The sequence below is a fragment of the Clytia hemisphaerica genome, unplaced genomic scaffold (assembly GCF_902728285.1).
Source record: "Clytia hemisphaerica strain Z4C2 unplaced genomic scaffold, Clytia hemisphaerica genome assembly, whole genome shotgun sequence".
Taxonomy (NCBI): Eukaryota; Metazoa; Cnidaria; class Hydrozoa; order Leptothecata; family Clytiidae; genus Clytia; species Clytia hemisphaerica.
The window spans coordinates 360,119-374,703 of NW_027104378.1; the positions used below are offsets into that span (position 1 = coordinate 360,119).

The 14,585-nt window shown below is 36.0% G+C and overlaps 2 protein-coding genes across 2 annotated transcripts in view; one reads left to right on the forward strand and one right to left on the reverse strand.

Moving 5' to 3' along the window:
• LOC136819084 (laminin subunit alpha-1-like) overlaps nucleotides 1-5,429 on the forward strand; it is an 80,166-nt gene extending 74,737 nt beyond the window's left edge. The window contains exons 49-53 of the mRNA XM_067075252.1: nucleotides 177-516; nucleotides 1,221-1,378; nucleotides 1,571-1,695; nucleotides 2,072-2,184; nucleotides 4,631-5,429. Coding sequence (XP_066931353.1) covers nucleotides 177-516; nucleotides 1,221-1,378; nucleotides 1,571-1,695; nucleotides 2,072-2,184; nucleotides 4,631-4,764 — 870 coding nt within the window. The 3' untranslated portion in view covers nucleotides 4,765-5,429. The remainder of the gene's footprint in view (nucleotides 1-176; nucleotides 517-1,220; nucleotides 1,379-1,570; nucleotides 1,696-2,071; nucleotides 2,185-4,630) is intronic.
• A 199-nt stretch (nucleotides 5,430-5,628) lies between these two features.
• On the reverse strand, nucleotides 5,629-10,900 carry LOC136819021 (uncharacterized). Its single transcript, XM_067075179.1, has 8 exons — nucleotides 10,666-10,900; nucleotides 10,367-10,500; nucleotides 10,032-10,143; nucleotides 9,410-9,621; nucleotides 8,714-8,976; nucleotides 7,910-7,935; nucleotides 7,458-7,618; nucleotides 5,629-6,782 (listed from the first exon to the last, which is right to left on the reverse strand). The coding sequence occupies exons 1-8, from the start codon at nucleotides 10,880-10,882 to the stop codon at nucleotides 5,907-5,909; spliced, it is 2,001 nt and encodes a 666-aa protein (XP_066931280.1). The 5' UTR covers nucleotides 10,883-10,900; the 3' UTR covers nucleotides 5,629-5,906.
• Nucleotides 10,901-14,585: the final 3,685 nt, after the last annotated feature.

A 14,585-nucleotide genomic window follows, 5' to 3' on the forward strand; every position in this document is an offset into this window, starting at 1 on the left:
GCCCATGTGACATTCATAACGTCCAAATAACGTTATTTGAACGTTATAACAACGTTGTGTGCTTGCTGGGTTACTTTGATTTAACCAGTCCTTATTGAAGCACGTGATCCCATTCAAAAGGTCACGCCTTTATTAATGCATTGAAATCTACTAATATTTTTGAAATAATAATTTAGGTGTATCTATTGAGAATCTATCAATTTGGCGCAATGTTGATTCCGGAAACTATGGAATACCGGAACTCCCGGCATTCGGAACCCACAGTACCGTTGAGTCTTTCAACGCCGTTATATATCGGTGGTCTGCCTAATTACGTAAACGCACCGTCGCTAACGCAACGTAAATACGGCTACAATGGATGCTTACGTAAATTTGAGATTTCTTCCGGTTTTGATACGCATGCGTTGGATTTTACGTCCCCAGATTTGGGGGGAACGTCAACGGGAACGTCAGCCTGCTACTCAAATACAGAACACGGCGTGTTTTTCAACGGAAAAGACTCTTGGATACATTATGGTGAGTGGTTTTCAATTTACAATCATGGTCGTAATATTTGAGAAAAAGGAAATTCCTACGAAATCTTATAACCACAAACGATTTGGAAGCGCTCTAAAGTAGGTTGGAAGGGTAGAGTTTCAACTCTGAATTTTAACACTAGACTTAAGACTTAATCTAAGGATCCAAAAGTTCAAAAATAGTCCAATAATGCTCAGAATATAGCCTGGAAGTCTATAAACCCCTCCCGAATTGAAATACTCGAATAGATTTATCAATTAGCCCCAAAATGACTTTCTCGCCCGAACTTCGAAAAACGAGGAAATAAGCTAAATTCTCAATAGATTTTCGCCATGATTGTACCTTTAATTTAGAAACACTTTTTTAACAACCTTAATATTCTACAATTTTCTGTGTAACTATAATAAGAAGACATGTTACACTTCGGAAAATGGATCGGTACCAGAATCTCCACGACAAATTACTGTTTTTTTTTCGGGTTACACATTAGGGTGATTTAGCCTAGATTAGGTCCATGGTGTTTAGAAATCATTTCCAATAAATGAATCCCGAATAAAGACACATAAACAGATCCAAGGAGAAAGTCACCATCCTATGACCGAAAATTGTGAAGTTTTTATCCATATTAAAAATGAAAAATGAAAATTCGACTTCAAACACTTCCAATGGTTAAAAATAATTGTATTGCATTTATTTATTTACAGCAAATAATTTCGAGCTCCAAACGGATTTCACTCTTCAAGTCAAATTTCGAACGTACAAACGAGATGGGCCTTTATTATACCTTTTCTCGACCTCCAGTGGATCGAGCACTTTAAATCAATTTGGAACGATGGTTCTGCTTGAACTTGATGATGGTTCGGTAGGTTTTCAAACGACTTTAAGACACACCTTTGTTACTTATTATGCTTAGCATTCTATTGTTCTTAAACAATAGAGCCATTGTTTAGGGACCAAAAACTGAGCCTGCATATGCTTATGAACGTTATGCTTATAGAAAAAAGAATGTATCAGGATCTCTCAAATAACGCTCAACCTCGATTTTTGTTTTCAGATTAACTTTCATTACAAAGCAAACAACCTTGAAAGAGCACAAACGTTCACATGGACACACCCTTCGTCGGATGAAAGACACTATCTGTGCGATCAAAAATGGCACCGCGTCAAAATCGAGAAGAGGTTTAGATTCATCATCAATTTTTCCTTTCTTCAAACTTTTGTTAAAAAGCTACACGTTGAAGCTTTAGGATGTTCTTAACTCTTTCAGTTTTAAGCCTAAAAATGTTCTTAACATGTTTTTATTTTCACCACTTTTTGAGTATTTAATGTTCTTAAGCATGGCGTTCTATATTAATATTAATTTAGAACGCCATGTTCTTAACTTGTTCTTAACATTTTGGTCACCAAAGCCTTATGTTCTCACCTCAGTGAAACACCCCCGTCGGTCGGCAAGGGTAGTGACCCCGGGCGAAAAGCTAAGCTTCTCCAAAACTTTCATTCCTTTAAATTAATTAACCAGTCTCGCTTCCAAACATAATTATTTTGTCATTTCTAGTGGACCCACATTGAATATCATTGTCGATGACGTCATGACGTACGGTGGAGGAAACGTGAATCCAATGAACCGAGGTGTAATCAACGGCATGATGTTTGTCGGTGGAACCAAGTGTAAGATGAGTTCTTTCTTCTTGTGGTACAGTGGGGTCTCCATAACTCAAACATGCGCGGGATAAACGATAAACATGTTGTAAAATTAAAGTCTGAAAAATATTCACGCTTTTTACTCGAAATTTTTATGTGCTTGTTAAATGACTTTTATTTCTGATTGGTTCGAATTTAGTGACAGTCACTAAATTCGAACCAATCAGAAATAAAAGTCATTTAACAAGACACTGATAAAATTATCAGCTGTAAGTTGTAAAGCAAGTAACATGAAAATAAAATCACGTGAACTTTTTCGAATAATTACATGTTTTGACTGCATTGATATAATTTTGCAACCCGTGTATTTTCTTCGAGTTATGGAGTAAGGTTTATCAGGCATTGTTACCTGTAGGGACCAAAAAATTTGTTCGAGTTAAGGAGACATTCAAGTTGTAGGGGTTTTGAGTTAATACGGAGACTCCGCACTGTATTCTTTTCTCTTAGGGAGTGGTCAGAAAGTATCTACTAGGGGGGGGTGGAGGATTCTAGGGGGGGGGTTCCAAAACTTTTTCGAGGGTTTAGGGGGGGGTTTCAAATTTTTTTTGAGGGTTTAGGGGGGGGTTCCAAATCTTTTGGGCAACTCAAGAGAAAATGTAGGAAGTCTCATTTCATAGTTTTATGTTTCAAGATTTCAAAAATTTTTCGGCCTGACGGCCGACAACTCAGAATTTTTTTTATTTGATATATGTCATACTAACATTATTTGGGCATCATCGCCTTGCCCTTTTGGTTTGTAGAATTGAGCTAAATGAGGAAAGTAGATTAGTGGCTTTCACAGCTCATCAGAGTGGTTTGAAAAAGTACTTTTTAGAAAGAAATTTGTCAAAACAAAGTGTCTTTTAGCTAAAATGGTGGTGAAAAACATCGACATTTTCTCCCGTCGGCGCAAACCATGGTTGTGCCTCCTTAGTCTCTACTAATATCTTATAAATTATATACACAGAGCTTTGACAGACCCTGGAAAACCTGAAAATATAGGTTTATAGGGAAATTTCAAACTCAGAGAATTTTATTTTTCAGACTCCTTTTAACAACAGAATAGCTTGTATTTTAGGGTCTCGAGTACCTTCGGGGCCAACCATGGTGGCCCCTCAGGATATTTTGAGTAATTGAGTAATGCCTCTGTAATGTAGGGAGATTATGTATCAGGGAAAATAAGCCGTAATTTTCTCCCAAAACTTTGGGAAACTCAGAGAAAATAACTCGTTGATTCTTATTTTAACCCTGGACTATTCCTATAGGAGATCTACCATTTTGATTGACGTTTACACCACGGGTTTTTTTCTTTTGTTTACTTCAGAGAAATTCCGTCGTAACCATGGAAATCGACGGAAAAAATCCCGTGGTGTAAACGTCAATCAAAATGGTAGATCTCCTAAAGGACTATACTCAACTTTACAGGGCTAAACTATCTCCCTTACCTAATTTTGACATAAAAAACTGTCATACAAACAAATAATACTCTCTGTACCGCATCTGTATGAATTCTTTTTTTGCGTAAAAATTTTTCTAGTGGGGGGGGGGGCGAAAAAATATTGGGCCTTATGAGGGGGGGTTCGAATTTTTTTCCCAGGCTAGGGGAGGGGGTGCGAAAGTATTTTGGGATTTTTCAAAATATCCTCCACTCCCCCCTAGTAGATACTTTCTGACCACTCCCTTAGCTGCTATAGAAGAAAGTTCCAAAGCCAACTTTGATCTTAGAGTAAAATATTAAGTCTCAAAATCACTGACCTTCGTAAACCCTACGCTAAGCTTTATCCATCCACTTTCTTCGACTGGAGTTTTTTCTAGTGGTACCCGTAAAAAAACCTTGAAATGCTAAATCTTTGTCTAACGCCAAACAACGCTGAATCGCAAGTACTTAAGGAAAAGTAAATCTAGCACTCTCGATGCATTTACAATGCTATTGAGTAGTGCTATCTTCATGGTCTCATTTTCAAAAAAACTCCGATCCAAGATTTTCGTTGGCCGGGATTGAGAAACTGCATCCAGGGTTTATAAAGTTTAGTGCTATCAACATCCATCTGACATCCAAATATCGTCTTTGAGACAACTTTTTGTGTACCAGTCTGAAAAAGTATCATCTGAATAAACTTACTAAAAGGTATGAGTGAAATGAGTGAAGGTAGAGAATCTATCACCATATTTCCCCAACACCTTACCTGGAAGTGCTTGATATTCGAACATAGTCCATTGCGGTGCAAGTTTTTGATTGAAATTTTGACACTACCAATCGGCAGAATGTTATAGTTAGACACAGTAATAGCCTTGACTATGATCTGGTTGGTTAAAGAGTACAGCAATAGCCTTGTCTTCGTTTCTTTTATTCAGCTGACATGTATATGGCTGAAATTGCAATAAATACCTAGTAGTAGATGCGGTAATAGTTTCTTTCTTTCTTTCAATTTAGCTGGCATATCTATACCAAGTACAACCAAGAATTTTGAAGGATGTGTTGAACTGGAAATGCTTGGAACGCCAGATACCACTTTCCAGCGGAGCGTGGATGGAAACAATGTCGTATTCGCTTGCCCCACTATTTAAGATAAACTGATTGCACTTGGAATCATTGACTTACGAGCCCAAAGGGCTAGACTCGAGACTCCTGGATGGAAAATGAAGCCACTTATTTGCCATCTAGAGAACGCCCGAAATCAAATCAAATTGATTTGTGTTTCGATTTTTGGATCGACTCATTGTCAAAAGGTTGTGAATGAGAAGTGTTCTATCAAGTCAAGTCACTTGAATAAATTTCTTTGTAATTAAATTTGTAAATTGTAAATAATTTTGTATAGTAGGCTATAGAAGGTCTCATTTCGTAATTCTTGATATTCGTGGCAGGCGTTACTGAAAAACATCGAAACTTGCCTTTATTTCAGTATCAAAGAATACGTCACGAATATCATGAATATATCCCAAACATAGATAGGTTTTAATAAGGTTATGGTTTGATATAGAAATTCTAGGAAGGTCATTCGGAATTAAAATGGCATTAATTTTAAATATTTAACTCGAATCAAAAATTCAGTTTTTTTATCAAAAATAAGAAAATTGTCAAAAGATTTCCATAAATTTTTTTAAAATGCTCAGTGATATAAAAGATTGTATAAAAATATGTCAATTTTAAATATTGTAAATATTATTCCTAGGTAGTCAAGCTTTAAAAGATCTAAAATTTTAAATAATAATAATAATAATAGTGTTTTCTCAAACAAATGATGTTTCAATCAATAAATATAATCCCCTGCGATGCCACACCCAATGAAAATGGGTCCTAAAAATGACGCTCTAAATTAATTTAGAGCGCCATGGTCTCGAACCCTAGTGCTGCATGGGATGATTGACCGATTCACACTAGACTTATAAGCGATTGTCTACTGTCCTTACAGATAAAGATTTTTTGACTTCACTTGACCTTAAGAGACTCGATTTCCTTGAAAATTGAGGTTTGATAGGCGAGAAATAATCTCGTGTACCGATTCATAGGTTTGATACAGTATTTTCAATCTCATTCTTTCAGCATGCCACAACAAGCTTTGAAAGTTGCAATTTTTGATTTATATTGATGCTGTAACTTGGCGTTGTTCTTGACCATGAACACAAATTTAATGTTTAACTCATTCAAGACAATTCATCAATCACTTTGTTGCTTACCTTCAAGCTTTAGAAATCAAATAATGGTAACATCACGGGTCGATAATGACGTCAGTATAATTTCCACTCGGCGCATGGTTACCATTTTGAATAATTATCGGGTCTTTATCAGTTTCTGTAGCTTTCATGAATTCTATATCGGCATAATTCGATTTGGGAGGTTTAGGTGGTGGTGTAGAATTTGTACTATTTTCATCAGGCTCTGTGGGGCCGTTTACATTTTCCGGTGTTTTGTCAACAACGTTTTCGGTTTCCGGTTCTTCCGTATTGCTTTCATTTTGTTCCAATTCGTTCGTACCTGCTACATCAACATTTTCCACTGGTTGTTTTGTCGAGTCATCAACTTTGGATGAATCCGTTCGATCAAGTTCATCAGGTAATCGTTCGTAACTCGAATGAGTCGATAAATTACCCGATTCAAGTTCCGGTGTTTTCAAACTTTCGTTGAAATTTTTTTTTAACGGTAAAGGAGTGATTGTGACTTCTTCGTGAGTTTCCGATGATGTATCGTCATCTCGCTTTGGTTTTCGAATCGAGGTCCGTTGTTGTTTTTTCCGCATACTGGAACCCGGTTTAAAAGAAGACATTTGCATTGGTGCTTTACCTTTTCCGACATACGGTAATTCAACCTCGTCACCCATGTCCGGTTTCATTTCTCTACTATCCGGATCATTTTTGGTGGGCTTTTCTTTCAATTCTATTTGTTCTTTATTTTTCTCTCTTTCAGCTCTGCTTTTAGGATTGAAAGAATTACAACGACCTAATGCTTCGTAAGGGTTTTCATCTTTGGTTGGTGATTTGATAGCATCATCCGCTTGCAAAAGTTTGGCGCTCACTCCGTAGTTTGGAATGTCTTCTATGTTCGCACTCTCCCGTTTTTCGTACGCTCCTTCAATGGTCACACCTACCTAAAAAAATAGTAAAAAATATCCTTTGTGTCACCTTAATACCACAAATTCATGAAGCCCTAAGAGCTACAATCATGGTCGTAATACTTTAGAAAAAAGGGAATTTCAAACGAATTTTCAAAACCACAAACGATTTGGAAGTGCTCTAAGTTAGGTTGGAAGGGTAGAGTTTTAACTCTGCCAAAGCACGGCATCTATCCCTTCGGGCTTTATAAATCTATGCTTAATACTCGCTCAAGGATTAAATGATTCACTTTTGGCTGTTTTTTTTTAATTTTAATTCGAGAACGTTTAACCTGCCTTGATTCTATCTTTCGGACACTGTATGATAACAACGGAGTGTCTTCAACGAAACTCAATGATCAAAGATTCAAAATACTCTCCCGGATGATTTTGGAATGTCTAATTTTGGATTACAGTATTTTTACAGGCTTTTTGAAATCATAAGCTCCTGGTATATGTTTTGACAGCGGACCTTCAATTCACGCATTCGCGCAATGTTTTTTCGCAACTCACGCAATTTTCGTTCACGCAAAGCTTTCCAATTCACGCACACACGCAATTTTTTTTAAATTTTCACACATTCACGCATATGAAGAAATCCCATTCACGCATTCACGCAAACCGCTTGGAGGGGCCCCTAAAATGATAGATAGTTAATGAAACTCATATTACCTCATCGTAATCAGGCCATATAGGTTTTGGAGGTGTTTCTTGGTCACTAGTTTTCTTTTGTTTTGTTTTCTTCGATTTGTTCTTTTTGGTTGGAGTTGCATAAAGTTCTTCAATGTTGTCTTCATCAACTGGACTACCAGGGTTGATCTTTAGTAAGGGCACTGTAAAATAGTATAACAGTAAATTTGTCACAAACTCGTAGATTCTACCAGGACTCAAGAAACGGACTCTTTTCCAGAGTCGAGAAATGCCTATTTAAATTCTATGGTTTTTATGCTGCAAAAATCAAAAACTTGCATCTTGAATAGAAAAACAGTTTAGAAAAAAAAATATAGAAAGGTTTTTCTGAGGACCTTCGGAGGAATCTCAAGGTGACATAAGATCTCAAACCATCAGATTGTCCATTTAAAAGTTTTTCAAAAAATTTTGTAAAAATTGAAATTGAAACTTACGAGAATCTCGATTTCTTTTCCAGCACCTGAAAATTTAAAAATAAATATATGGGTTAGATTTTGACTAAATCCATTGCCTCGGTTTATTTTAGCCCGGATCAGGATGTAAACTTAAATATTTTGATGTTTTTGTTTTGCAGCCTGGTGTCCCTAAAGCAAATTGCATTCCAATATCAGAAGGCAATTAAGCACACAAGAGTATGTATACTTTGTCAATTCAAATATTGTGCAAACCGAAAAATTTGTCGACCCTGGGTTTATAAGCATCTAGGTAGACCGAGTTGAATATAACAGAAACATCAAATAAGGGAATGATTTACAGCTTGGATGCCTAGAAAAGTGCAACGACTAAGTTGTAGTATTATACCCAGACAATGGATATCTAATGAAGTTTCAATTAATGAAGTTTCAATAACTCGAAATAACACTTAAAAGTGGTATTCGATCTTGAGCTTCGGAGACGAGCTTGTGCGAGGGTTTGCTTTCCTTTTTGGAGTTAGAGGAGAACACAACTTATAGAGTAACATCGTCCGTTACAGTGATATTAAAAGCGGGAAAATATGGCGGTATGGCGGTTTACGAAAAAAAATTGGCGGGAGAGTTTCGAAGACTGGCAAACTCTACCGGCTGTAAACTCTTTTCGGCAAAAAAAACAGTTTGCGAATTTTCTTCGGCTTGGGCTATTTCTTAGATGGTGATTTGTCTTAGACTATAGCATAGTCTATTTATAGAGGTTCGATTAGAGAGATTTCATTGTATGTGTTTCCCTTTTGAGTATTTCACTAATAGGTTTCTAATCCTTACCTCTTCCGACAGAAGATTACAAATAAACAACATCCCAAAACAATAAGAACTGCAATGCATGTTGGGATCAAAATATATAACAATAATCCTTTGTTCTTATCATCCTCTTCGTTACCAAGGCTTATGGTTGTAATGGAATCGATAGTGGTTGCTATGGTAACAATGATGACTGTTCCATTTTTCGCCGTTGACGTTATTTTTGTTGTCATTGGATGTTTTGTTGTTGATGTTATCAACGGTTTGATAGCAGTCGCGTTTGCTTTCTAGAGAAATGAAAAAAGAAAATAAATAGTGGCTTTGAATTTCTACAAAGGTCACACCTTCGGAAAGTAGCTACCTTCTTGGTACAAATCTCTCAAAGTGACACGAGCCTAAAGATACAGTAGAGCTAGTCTCTTTAACTCAAACCTCTATAACTCTAATGTCTCCTTAGCTCAAACAAGTCCCTTCGGTTAACAATGCCTTATGAAATAGTCATAATTAACAACGGTTAGGCAGGTTGTGGTTAGTTTAGACATACTATGGTTTAAATTTATCAGATTTTACAGAATTGGAAATATCACTTAAAAACACCTCCTACTTTTATTTATTAGTGAAGACAATCATGTGCTTGGATATCTAAGGAAAGTAATGGTTCTGGCCCTGTTACCGTTTAAAACTAACGGGGATCTTTGAGATTGCAGGTGTTTTACTTACAATCGACTTTGTTGAATTTTCAATTATTGGTTCCATTGTAGTTAATAAAGGAGATGGTGTTACAACTGTTGCATTGGTCGATGAGTTTGTTGAGTCTGTTTGATTGGATGTTGAAAATGTCGTAGAAAGTGTTGAATTAGTTGTAGCTGCTGTTGTTGCATTTACGAAAGTCGTAGAAGCTGTTGTCTGCACTGGTGTTTGATCCAACAAATCTATAAGGAAGTGATATCGTTCCTATTACGGATTCTTTTCATACCTCTGTCTCGATGACCTCAACTGTAACTTTTCATCCAAGATAGATACAAAGCCCTCCGATATCTCGGAATAGGTCCTAAGTACAGGGGAGCACGAATCAACGGACAGACAACTATTGCAACCCTTTAGATACTTGGAGAACGGTGTTCAACACAAGGCTGAACCTGTGACACATTTATCTCAAAGAAAGTAATGAAGAATTTCTAAATACATATTGAAATCACCGAAGTTGAAAGTTTTCAGAAAAGAAAGAAATTAATTCAAATTTTTTAATCTAGTAGATTGAAGCTGACACTTTTAATACCAAGAATCATACATCAAGTATAAATAAAGTGTCATCTGAGGTAAACTGAGGTTAACTTTTTACCTTTCTCGACGAATCCAGGGAAACTGAAGACGAAACATGTTGTATCGTTTTTCTCATCACTGCACAGAAAATCAGCTTTGAATATCCAGCCACCTAGATTATCACAAGAACTCTAAAAAGTACAAAGTGGATGTTGTATTTCTAGAACCTTAGCCAATAAACATTTATGACAGATGGTCAGAGTTTTCTGCTGATGCTTGTACCCTAACCAGGGTAAGAAAACCAAAATTTTCAAAGAATTTATAATTTCCCCACAAACTTCTCCAAAAGTCCTTCCGAACTACACGCCGTGACTGGTGAAAACTGTTAACAATATTACAATATTACATATTTACCTTTATTGTGTTTGTTTTGTTGTTCAGTGTAAAACAGCCCTTATTAAAAGGGACCCATATTTGGTCGGTATTCCGGACATTAATGGACGACAATTTGCAGTTAACCGGTACAGTAGACAGCGGAAAAATACAATCTGGTAAAGAGAAAAATAATCGAATACTCTCAAGTTCCTAATAAACGTACTTTAACAAATAAACATATGGGGTTGAAAATAGAGGCATAAAAATCTAGTTAAGGGATATTTTCACTGAGGTTAGGGGGTAAACAATGGGTATTTTTAGATTTTGCAAACACTTACTACTAATAGTCTTTGGATCTGTACATTGAAGCTGTTTTTGTCCATCTAGAAGAGCTATTTGGTTTTGTGGACAAGTTATATTACTTTGATTTGACGATGAATCGTATATGACGGTTTCTGTGAAATCTAACGAATTAGGAATCGGTACACGTTTGATTGACGAGTTGCCATATGTGCTGAGTATGCATAAAACCAGTAAGAAAATTCCACGATACATTGTTTTTTTATAGTTTAGCTGAAAAAACATTACTAACGGTTCAGTATAGTGTTACTCTTGGGTACCTAATAGCCGGGGGGGGGGCGCTAATTAATTTTTTAAACATTTTCCACCCAGGACATTCTTATTCCAGCCCCCCGCTTATTGATTTTTAGAAATTTTTATTTGAAAGTTTTGCCCTAATTCTGCTGTTTTAGCCTCGTTTTCGAAAATTTTCCACCCAGGACATTTTTATTCCACCCCCCCCCGCTTATTAATCTTTGAGATTTTTTCCAACCCCCCTGCTTATTCCAAACCCCCCGGTTATTAGGTACCCGAGAGTAGCTGAGAGGCTCGGCCTATATAAGAAAATTTTGACGTGTGTACCAGACTTAACGGAAAAAAACAGAGGAAAGACAGTGATAGGCCGAGTATTAATGAAGATACAGGTTCCTGGCGCAGAATCATATTGGCTGTTTTTTAGCAATTGTTGAAATCACGTGATATCATTGTTTTGATTGGAAGTGCGCGAACCTGATTGGCTAACCTTATCAACGGCTTTTTTGGCACGAAATTCAAACCAAATGTAACCAAATTCAAACTGGATCATAAATACCATACTCTCACTGAGTAGCTTCTGATGGGATTTTTTATTATGTGTTGCAAGTTTTGGTTAGAGAATATGGATCTCCAGACTAGTATAGTGTTTTCTCGTTTGAAAATAAAATTATCAAAACATAATTTGTTGAATTCTATCGATACAAAAATATTCGCCAGGAATGTTAGTTATCATTGTCCACCTCTAACCAAAATGCAATGTCAGATATAGTCGAATATCAATACACCCCTTTCCCCTAGACCCGGTAGGGTTTTTCAGTCTAACAGACTGAAACTCGATGGGGATTGATATTCCCATATTTTTTTATAGCTAGAGATATAAATTCCATTGTTTTAGAGTCAGAAAATTCAATGGGGTGAGAAAAAGTAAATATTTTGCAGTGAGGATTGGGTCATTTAATTATTTTCAGTGTGGACCTAAATTGGAGTATAATTTTCCACTGGGTACGATATTGTTCCAGTGGGAAGGGGTCCCAGTAGGGTCCGTGAGAAGGGGGTGTCTGTATGGGTCAATTTCGACTGAAACAACTTGGGACCTTCTACCTACCGGAAAAAATCAGTCAAAATTTTTTTAAATTATAAAGGAAAGATACTATGGAAATCAATCGGCAATTAGATAATTACACAACGAATTATTTTCACTAATGGAAAAAAGAACTGAACTCTCTTTTGGGGCAAGATGACGCAAGATGATTCAAAATTGCAAAGCAAGAGACTTTTTATCCTCGAAGAGTTCTCACTGCTACCACTGCAATAGTGGTGTCTGCAGCAAAGTTGTCTTGAATACGCGTTTTTTGTAAGAACAAACTATATAAGAATATTAGGCTTCTAAGGCCAAAATATTAAGAACAAGTTAAGAACATTTTAAGACTTTGCTGATTCTGTACCGCCCGATTTCTTAGGAAAATACAAAAAATACTCACAAAATGGTGAAAATAAGAACATGTTAAGAACATTTTTAGGTTTAAAATTCAAAAAGTTAAGAACATCCGAAGGTTTGAAAATGTTTGGATGTTCTTATAAAAAAACGTGTACGGAAATCCAGCACTCGATTTCTAAACGTATTCCTAACACGACTCTCCGTAACTTGAATGTTTCGAACAACACTTCTGGTCGCAAGGTAGCAAACTCTTGAAACAAGTCTCTACAGCTCAACTTTCCAAACAAATTTCAAAGCCCCGTGCGTGTTGGAGTTAAGGAGGCTACACTGATATCTGCAATATCAAACAATTTACTCTCCATCGACTATCTGTCAAGGAATAGAAAGCGACTTGTTCTGATTTTTATTTCATTGCATATAATCTTGTAAGCTAGATTAATCTTATTTCAAAGTTCAAAGTTCAGGAGAATTATTTTAAAAACAAGAAGACAGACAAAATTAGATTAAGTAAGTCCAGGGAAATTTACAAGCGAAGCCTCCTCCTTTCTAATCAAATATTTTACAAGATTGAAACGACAGGAAAATTCTTTTTCAACTTATTCACGTTTACTTCTCAATGGGACCAACCACAAGTAGCGGGCAAAAATAAAAATAATTCAAGAAAACAAATTTGGTCGAAAACATTTGACCTACTGTACCCTGTCAGCATAGTCCGTATAAAAAACCCCGGTCTGGAATCCTTTTTTTCTTTCTATTGTTGCGAACTTTAACTTGCGGTCAGAAGTTATTTTATTTTGCTCACTTTTTGATCATGTGATTAATTTTTGAACCAATCCCAAGAGGAGTACTTGGTAACGTGATCAAAAACTGAGCAAATCAATTTTTATAATCGTTGTTAACAAAGGAAAAAGTTAACAAAAAGTTACAATAATAGGCTCCCAGACCAGAGTTTTTATACGGACTATGCTGTCAGCGTAGATGATGATTTCAAGTTACACAAGCAAAGCCAATCATAGACAACTCAAAAACCGACAAACTCGTTGACGAAAAGTCATTACTTTACTTAAAGAGAAGGTTATTAAAAGAAAGGGATGTCAACATTTTTAATGAGGCGCTAAACAAAAACAAAAGCTTAGATAATTAATTACCCTAGCATGGAAGCAAACTTTCTCATTACTCTGATTAACGTATTTAATGACCGCATATCCAGAAATTATAAAGGGAATACGTATTCAGACGGTCACTCAGACGGAAAAAGCAAAGCAAAGAAATACAATAGGCTAATCTTGATGTTCTTTTCGATGTACTCTAAGAAATCGAGTGTTTTAGAGTCCGCGAAACCTTAAAATATTCTTAACTTGTTCGTAGTCTTTTGGCCATCGAAGTTTTATGTTATTATATAGTTTGTTTTTATAAAAAACGCGTATGTGCAGACCTATTTTTGTCTAAGCGTCCCCTGGCTTAACATAAAAAAACGAACGTGTGTGGGGTGTGATGTAAATGGAAGCTCGTACTCTTAGAAAGAGTCAAACACTCGACATAACTAGAAATATCCAAATCTATTTTGGGAATTGTTCAAAATTACTCTCTGAATATTCAACAATACAGGTCCGGCGGACTTCAGCCTCCCCAACTTTGAGCGAATGAGATTTTTTTTTTCTCAAATTCCTAGCAAATTTTATCTCATTTTGAGCCTCCCCACTTTTACGGTTCTTTCGTCAGGCATGCGACTAGATTCCAAGATTCTTCAACCATTCTTAATACGTTTCGCACAAAAATGTACACAAAGTTTCCTTATACCAATGACATGTAAAAACTATGTTTTAATATTGGGAGAGTCAAGATTTAACTTAATGAAAAATTTGACAGCGACATAAAAATTCATTAAAAATGACGTTTTAGTGCGAAAAATAAACGTAGTGATGACAATACAATGACAACGTACATAAGAAGACTATAAAACTAGCCTGTGAGATTAGATCTGTATCTTTACATGACTTATAGGATTCATCTGACATCTAGTAGATCGTCAACACACGTTTTTTATAAGAACAAGTTAAGAACATTTGTAGGCTTTTGCGAACCCTAAAACATATTTCTTAAGAAAATTGATAAAGATACTCACAAAATGGTAAAGTAAGAACATGTTAAGAACATTTTGATCTTTTTAGGCCTAAAACTCAAAAAGTTAGGAACATCCAAAACTTCAAAAAATTTGGATGTTCT